The sequence below is a fragment of the Apteryx mantelli genome, chromosome 6 (genome assembly GCF_036417845.1).
Source record: "Apteryx mantelli isolate bAptMan1 chromosome 6, bAptMan1.hap1, whole genome shotgun sequence".
In the NCBI taxonomy this organism is placed as follows: domain Eukaryota; kingdom Metazoa; phylum Chordata; class Aves; order Apterygiformes; family Apterygidae; genus Apteryx; species Apteryx mantelli.
Genome location: NC_089983.1, coordinates 48052597 through 48061456, shown reverse-complemented (window position 1 = coordinate 48061456; position 8860 = coordinate 48052597). Strand labels below are relative to the sequence as shown.

General features: G+C 40.1%; 1 protein-coding gene across 3 annotated transcripts in view; it reads right to left on the bottom strand.

The window, feature by feature from the left end:
* Positions 1-2613: 2613 nt before the first annotated feature.
* Positions 2614-8860, bottom strand: part of ACVR2A (activin A receptor type 2A) — a 67290-nt gene continuing 61043 nt past the window's right edge. For all 3 annotated transcript variants that reach the window (XM_013959771.2, XM_067299412.1, XM_067299413.1), the window contains 2 exons: positions 7583-7713; positions 2614-6604 (listed from right to left, as the gene is read on the bottom strand). In XM_013959771.2, the coding sequence (XP_013815225.1) occupies positions 6410-6604; positions 7583-7713 (326 nt within the window). In that variant the 3' untranslated portion in view covers positions 2614-6409. The remainder of the gene's footprint in view (positions 6605-7582; positions 7714-8860) is intronic.

Here is an 8860-nt window from a genome sequence, read left to right as displayed (position 1 = left end):
AGCTGTAAAAGGTTTCATAGCTGTCTCAGTGTCAGAACTACAGGGGATTCCTGTAGAGTTAGTTAGATGGGCTTTACAGGAGTTCCAGTGAAGGCTTGCCTCACTAGAAGATAATATATAGAAACTTCCTAATATACGCCTTGAGAAGTAGGCACCTTTCCTGTTAAGAGGTCTCTTCAGTCTAGTACCAGTGTGTTAGGAAACGCTGTTTAAAGGCCAGTTACTTCACTTCTCTGGAACTCCTCCACCCTGCTTGATGACAAGCGCTTTAAATAGTAAGGGTCAGGCTGAACTTTAACCCTCCTGTTCCATGCAGAAACCGATGGCGTTTTTCTCTTTCCTGAATGAAGAATAAGTTAACTCACTCTTCCCTTAAAGCCTATATAACATAATATAGATTTTTAATAGCCTTATGGCCTCAGTCTGTCAAAAAGCCAAAGAAGTTTCACAGACCTTTGTTCATGCCTAGAAGCTCTTCTCTGGTTTCAATCAGAAGCTTTCTTTCCTATCCAAAAGGTTATTTATTTGTTTTGCTCTTAACTGCTTCATTAGTTTTAAAGATGTTATCTATACATTAGCACATCTTGAAAAGATTAGAGATACTTTTGAAAAGCAGCAAAATAGTAAGTAAGTAATGTAATACTCAGAACTTCACTGTCTAGTTCCTGTAACAGCTTATACAACTAGACAACATCAGACTATCGAACACTCCTGCAAATACATATTTAAAAAGTTTGTCAGATCAAATTTTCAGCAGAAGTATTTATCCAGAAAGCAGATTTATTCAGCCAATACATATTGCACATTTCAGTTTAGTTCACATAATTCAAGCTTGTCTTTTAGGTAGATACTTGGGTTTAAAAGCCTACTCCCTTTGGGGAGGAAAGCGTTACCTAACGCTAGCAGTGGGAAGGACATTGTGATTAACAGGGCTGATGTCAGCGTTTGATTTGATACAGAGTTTTTATAACAGTTCATTAGCAGGACCCAGACTGAGTAGCTGGAGATGAGCTGTAGGCCCAGCCTATTGCTTGCGGGAATCCAGTATGCCCGATTAAGTGGTTACTTCCAAATGAAAGGCTCGCATGAGTTTAACGTGAGACAAGCAGCTGACGCTTCCTGCTGGCTCAGGAATAAGCAGGTTGGGCTTTGTGCTGCAGCACTCCGGTGGACAGTCGCAAAGATGTGCAATGCAGAAGGAAGTCTGAAACAACTCCTTTGGCTTGTAACTCACTGAGGTGATAATCCTGTCATGGAGGTGATGATAGTCCTTCACACTGTGGAACAGCCCATGCAATCCCTTCGGAAGCAGAAGGAATTACAGAAAATACAGGCTTGCATAACAGTGATGTAGCCTTACAGGGAAGGGCGGATTAAATTCATTATACCAACACCTCCCTCCCTCCCCCCCACCTTTGCTCTGTCTCTTGGTCCTGGGGGTCTAACTTACTAACCAGACACTTGGCACAGGACACGATGGGGGGAATCGCGAGGGAGAGAGCACGCTTATTCCAGCACTGGAAAATAAATAAATACCTTGAAGACTAACAGCGCAATAGTGCATATTCTGATAAGGTTGTCATTTACACATCATTACTCATTAAACCCTCCAGGCTGCATCCACAGATTAAAGTTCAATTTCTGCAGTCACTTGTTAAAAGTATTATTCTTGAAACTACACATCCAGTATATGCAGGAAATAAGATAAATTTGTAGTTTCACAAAATAATTGGGAGCTCTACCCGTTCTGGCTTCTGTATACTATCACTCCTATAAGGATAAAAACTGCAATGTCAATACAATAGGCAGGAGAAAAATACAGTTTTAACAGAATAACTGGTGCACCTTATCTGTGGATTTTATAAAAGTCTGGTTGATTGAATTTAATAGCATTTTTAAAAGGGAGTGAGGCGACTCACTTGGAATTCAAGAAAAAGAAGGGAGGCTTGGCAGTCTCCATCCAAGCAGCTTGGTAGGGAAAACCCATCTTCTGAATCCTGGCAGACGGCACGTTGTGCCAGGGTCCTTGCGATGAACAAATCTTGCAGAATAGAAACCTTCCTTCTTCCTTCACTTCACCAGAAATAAGGCTGTTGTAGAAGCGGTTGCTTTGCAAGTCCACGGAAAAGAAATACACAGTTGTTCATTCGACTTGTCGTCTGAGTAGATCTCTGCAACAGGAATGCTCGTTCCAGAGTGCAGAGAGCAAAGAATTACCAAAACATCAGTCAGACTTCTTCCTGCCCCTGGTTGACCTGGGATCCTCCAAGCAGCACTGGCACTGCGGGAGCATATCTGGGCTCGGTGTTCTCCTGTAAAAGGTGCCTCACCCTCTTCGACACGCTACGCTGGTAAAAACTACGGAAAGGAATTGTGAAATATCCCTTCATGACAGGGAAGAGTGAAAGAGATGAGTCCTGCATCAAAATGCCAGCGATGATGTGGATTCTGCCTTTGCTTCGCTCCCAAATTTACAACAAGAACAAGGTCTTCCCTTCTCTTTTACCACAGAACATGTTATGCAGCTTGAAGATTGTTGCCTAACTAGGAAATAGGAGCTACAGGTCTCTTCTCCCAAAGTGTTAAAATTTGAAAAAAGGCATATGCAAGTCATAGTAGTCACATTTTTTATTTTAACTTTTTGGGGGATGGGGAGAAAGAGCATACATTTTTATTTGTACAATATTTAACAATCACTTTATTGAGGGCGGGGGGGTTGGTTTGTTTTCAGTACTTGCAGAAAAACAGCAAGTACATTTTGACAGTAGTACAACAACCTGTGCCCAAAACACTGACAAATACAAAGAGTAAAGTTAAAATAATTGCTTACCAAAATCTTGAGAGGTAACAAATAGTATATGGACTGAAACTGCATAAAAAAAAAAAAAAGGAAAAAAAAGGAAAAAAAAAGTACTGCTGGTTGAGTATCTGAGGTAAATGATGTTCCATCAAGGATGCTACTCGAATCATTTTGCCCATAAATCTATATTACAGCTTTCCACATTTTGTACCAAGTGTTCCTAATAAAAATAAATGCATTAAAAAAGGTTAAAAAAGAAGCTGGAAAAAGAGCAAACTGGTAACCCTATTTATTCTGTTGAATGCTAATATGAACAGGAAATGTCTTGTTACTGTCTGGTTATGTTTTAGTGAGCATACCAAAAGCTGGTATCTGAAGACTACACCGATTTTTTTAAAATCTCAAATCGAAGGTACGAAGTGGTGAATTTCAGTCCCGATTCTGTAGTTTCAGACTGCCACCGTGAGCGACGGTGCTAGTTCAACAACTCCAACAACTACGAGGCACGGTCTCCGTTCCGAAATGCTACGGTGCGCGGGGTGCTAAGGACAAAGTCGTCATGCAGTATGTGATACAAAAACCTCTTAGCTTCTAACACAATGTAAAAAGTAATGCAAGGCTTAAACTTCTGGTGAAGCCAAGAACTAGCGAATTTATGGGTTCTGTGGCAGTTACGCAGTAATCATTTAGGGAGACTTAGCTGCAAATGGAGAGCAATGGATTGGCTTTTCCTCATGAGCCGGAGTACGAGGTGACCCTTTGGAACAGGCCCTAAGCGCACGTCCAGACCCACGTGCTATACGCCTAAGGGACATAAAGTGACAGCGGTCACCGTGTCTGCTAGTAAATAATGCCAAAGTATTTCCACTAGCATCAATCTTGCTTAATCCTGCCCTCGTTTACGCTTGTAAAATGCTGGCTCAGGTATTTTGACAACTTGCACATTATCTACATTTACTGCACTAGAAGTAAAACAAAAATGTGTATTAAAATGCCCTGCAAAACTGTTGTACCAGAACAGCTCAATGGATACTATTTTTACCAATTCAAAAGCATTTATACTATGAACATCTTTTTCACAGTGATACTAATTTATGCTGTTTAAAAATCAGAAAATTCTGAGTAGTACAATATTGAAACAATTAGGGATATCCAAAAGTGGTTTTAGAATACGAAGATAAATTATCTCAGGTTTTCTGATGCCAGGCTTTGTGACTGCTGTACATCACTTGCGGACACGAAGTGTATTAGCAACACCAAGAGAGTCCCCACCGCTTTGCTGCTAGACTCCACAGTAGCTGAAGTTCAGAGGATAACACACAGGCGATGCAAGGTTTACACATGACCAATTTTTCTATCAAATCTTGAGTAACGTCATTAAACCATCTGTACTTATTCCACTTTTGCTAGTAAAGGGGTTAAAACTCAATAGGAGACAGAAGTCTTCAGTAAAGTCTGAATGGATTCTTATTTGTTCAGAACTCAGCAGCTATTCTCATGTCCTGCTGTGTGCGTAAAACAATATCCCTGGACTGAAAATGGACTGGGAATGGAAGCAAAATGAAAATGTCAATCCAAAAAGTGGCCACAAACTAGATTTTTTTTTTTTTCTTTTTTAACCAAGCTGAACAAGTTGCACCCTACAGTACCAATAACCCTTCAGAGCAGGGTTCTTCTGGCTGTGTGAAGCCTTAGGCATAGAAGTGACAAACAGCAAGACAGACAGCACTGGGTGGTGTGATACACGTGAGCAACGTTGCTATACCTTTCTTCCCCTCCCTGCTAAGAGCATGCTCGCCTAGGTCTGGTTTATCCATAACGTCTCTTATTGTTCCCAGAGATTAAGTTCATATACATGTAAAACTGAGTGTATCTTGTGGTTGTACAGATTAACGCTTTAAAGGTAACATTCACAGTGAGCTCCTAACAGCAACATTAAAAGCTTCTTTCAAAAGACGTCGGATGCATGGTTTAAAAACAAACAAAATACAAAATACATAGCATAGTACTAGCTATTGTTGGTTCTGTACCCTAGAGGTTTATAAAATTTATGTTACTTTGACATTTGTGTAAAGGTTAAGGATCAGCAAATAAATGTAGTGAAACAGTACTTCTGAAAAGCACTTTGGCACCTATCTACCAGCCGATTTCCAATTTCAATAAGGCATGACTTCCTAAACTCTAAAATAATGTTGGAGTTGTGAAAGCAATTTCAATGTTTTTCCTTTTTTTTGCGCATCTGTGCTACGTACGTTGGTATTTGTTACCTCTAAATAGTCATTGCATATTTTAAGTTATAAGCATAACTAAGTTATCCCTGAAATTTTTAAGCAGTTATAATCTGAAATCTGTGGCTGTAATTTTTAGTTTGATTCGAGGATAAACCTATGTATCACAGACATTAAATAGTACTCCGGTAAGATGGCACCAAGCTTGAAGTAGAGTGAAGTTGCAAACCTCAAAGCAGAGTAAGGAATTTGGGGTAACTGAGCTTCCTGAGGTGATCCTGAAACAGCGATACAGAACCCACTGCATACTGTTTAGTGAAACAGAAAACACGCTAGGCAGACCTTTTCACAAACATAAATAGGAAAAAAGACTTTTTAAAAAAGAGTAAGAATTAAGAGCCTTCCAGTGTCATAGCTCACAGAAAATTAAAAAAAAAAGTCATGCTTAAGTTTTCAAATATTCCTCAGACACAGCAAACCTAAATAGAATTCAGTTAAATAAAGGTATGAGATATTCTGGGACATGGAGGTAAGAGAAAAAATTTAAACTAAAACAGGAAGAAAATTTTTGTTTCAATAAACAGCACTTTTTTTTTTTTTTATACACAACAAGCTAGTACAAGAGAAGGCTAAAAACACTGCTTTAGGAATGGCCATTTACTGTTGGCATGAAGCATAGCTTACCCTTTTTAAATAACACAGTGAATTTGAAATACATCATTTACAAAACATGGATCAATTTATTATTCAAATTTTGTTAGTGTTGTCAATCTCATAATTTAGCAGAGGTGGAACTGAGGTATACCTTGTTGAGGGAGGTTAAGTAATACTTGGAAGCCTCTTTGCTATATCCCACTTGATTACTTTTGTTTATGTACACTGAACAGCAGCACACTAAACATTCACAAGCTGTGTCATATTGGCATTACAATAGTCATTTTTATAAACAACAGCAAATGCAATAAAAACAAGTTACCCTTTTTTAAATCTGAAATGAAATGTTTGATTTAAAAAAAATAACAGTAGTTCATTTAAGGAATTAGTCTCTTCTGACAGACATTAAGAAATCTGATGTCAGTTTTTAAAACACTTGATTAGCCAGTATAGGTCCATATTCTTCATTTAAGTTCCTTAATAACATGTTACCATTTCTCAGTCACATGTCCTTCAGGTGTAAGCAGGGAATGCAAAAAGTCTCATGGATCCATGTCTGGGAGGAGAGAGGAAGGGAAAAAATAAAGGAGAAAACACCTCTTGATGATGTTCCGAAGAGACTTACCATTCTTTTCACACAGAAAACAGTAATAACGTGAGCAGTCTCGTTAGATTTAGCAGCTCCAGTTAAGAGTCCGGTTGGTCAGTGACGTGACCAGTGCAACTATCATAGACTGGATTCTTTGGGAGGAAAGTCAACGTTTGTCACCATTGTGACCACAGTCACGATGTCCTCTGTTGTTATAATGTTAGTTAATTTTTGCATCTGAATAATCCGTTCTTCTACGCAGCCTGCTGACAACCTGGCCTCTGCGTCGTGATCCCAACACTCCTCTATCGTTTCGCACAGCATTGCCATTCCCTACAAGCAAGCAAACAAGCCCAACAATGAAGTAAAAAATAACAATATACACTTACCAGCAAGTTTTATGAAAGTAGGGTCGCCTAACAGTTCCTATTATCAAGCTGTCTTTCAAGTTACTTCTGCCAAATATTAACCCTTTGGCCAAGCAGGAAGCTATAGCAGATTTGGTTCAAAACCAAACGTGTCATGTGGGGACTTAGGTCATATTTATTTAGTACCCTTTAAACAATATCTGCAACAGCGAACGAATGTTTTTCACTACACAATGTTGCAGTCTGTCAGTCAAGTCATCATGATATTTTAAAAGATCTCGAGCTAAGAAAAGTCAAGGTTTTCACTGAGTAAATGGAACTTCAGTAAAAATCAAGCAGCACAAAAGGGGCTTTATATTTGGCAGCAGTTAACTTTTCTCCAGAGTAACACTGAGTTAATACAGCAATATGCTAATTACAAGTAGCAGATGGTCACATACACTCATTTTTCTTGCGGATAGTGTCATCTATTGTTTCTAATAACCCGTTTTTGAAAAAGCACTGCTCAGAATAAGGGGTGGCATTAGTGTAAATCTCGAGTTGTAAACCAACTCAGAAAAGCATACTTTTCCTCCATAAATGATGCCAAAAATCTCTTACATGACACTTCCAGTGATTACATTCACTGAGGTTTGTAGCATCCCTGGTGTAAATCAAGACTATTATTTTTTAATATAATTTCAACATATACATTTCAATTTCAGAAATTAAACTCAAGAATCTCTTCTCTCACCAAAAAAAATTCAAATACTTTCAAGTCACTTGAGAGCTAATATTTTAAAATGAAGACCATATAGCTCGCAGCCTATTTAATTTTTTTACTATAATTATTAAATCAAAATTCTTCCTAGAAGAAAGTAACATGAACATGACACATAATTGACAAAATTTGAAATTCAGAACATGACAGAACTTTGAAGAACTTGATCGCTTAACTACTTACAGAATGTTTTTGCCAGCACTCTCTTAAAACAGGTCTCTTCTTTTTATGAACTACAACTTCCTGCATGTCTTCGAGGGAGGGATGCTGGCCAATTTCTTCTTCAAACGGCAACATGTACTCGTCTACAGGGCCTGTAGATAAAAAAGATTAAAACACATATTTCACCAGCACGTATATTTGCTTTATAAAAAATGACTGGTAGCTTAGAATCATAGTTCCTAATCAAAATACTACAGAGTAATCTACTTCGTGTTGCCATTAAACGCTCTTCCCATGACAAGTTAGCAGCGAGCACCGTGACTACGAGATATTTTAATTAAGACGCGGTGGGGTTTCCAGCAGCTCCGAGCGCTCGCCCCGCCGGGCGTCGCAGCCAAGCGCAGCTTAGCTCTGCAGGCGACCCCGGACACGGCTGCGGCCCCAGCGCAGCCCCCCGCACCCGAAGGCTTCGAAACGCAAGGACGGGTCGGAGCTCACGAAACCCAGCTTCTCCCCCGCCTCCTCCAGCGAGGGATACCTTTGGTAAGACAAACTGTTATTCTTTCAGGTTTGTTTGGGCTCTCAGGGTGTCTGACTACCAAGCAGGCATCTGATGGCCGCTTGTGAGTGTTTTCCATATCACACGTACTCCGAAGGCCACAAGTCTGCAACAGTAACTGCTGCGTCCCTCTGCAGAGGTGCTGCGTTTTATACTGCAATCCATATAGCTCCGGACGAAAGCACTTATGTTGAAGACTAAGAGTAGTGTCTGGTCCTTAACAGGATGGAAGGGATGAACTTTATACCCCGAGCTACAGATTATACAATTATAGACCATATAATACATCATATATTTCACGCAATCGGATCAAGTTTAACAAAAAGGTCAGTGTGCCGGGAGAGGAGGAGGGGAGGGTGGAAGGAGCGGGTGGTGTGGCAGAGGTGGCAGTGCCCATTCCCACCAGCCAGGGAGTCCAGTGCGGCTTACTAAAACGGGCCAGGTAGCTTCTGAAAGAGAGGCGTCTGCCGAGCCTAAACCGGCAGCCCCGACAGTCACACCTAGGTACGAGCGAGGAAGGCAGCGCTACCGCCGGCTCCTTTACTTCCTGGAATAATCATCACACCCGCCAGAGACCCCTACAACATACTCTTAATAAGGTTTAGATAAGCATGTTTTACTGTACGCTGAGGCAATGAAAAAAATCGTTACGGAACGTGGGGCTGACTCAGATTTTGCGCAAGACTCTGTTGATCTTGTCACTGAACAGCGGAAAAATCTTTAAAAGGGTAAAATCTCCC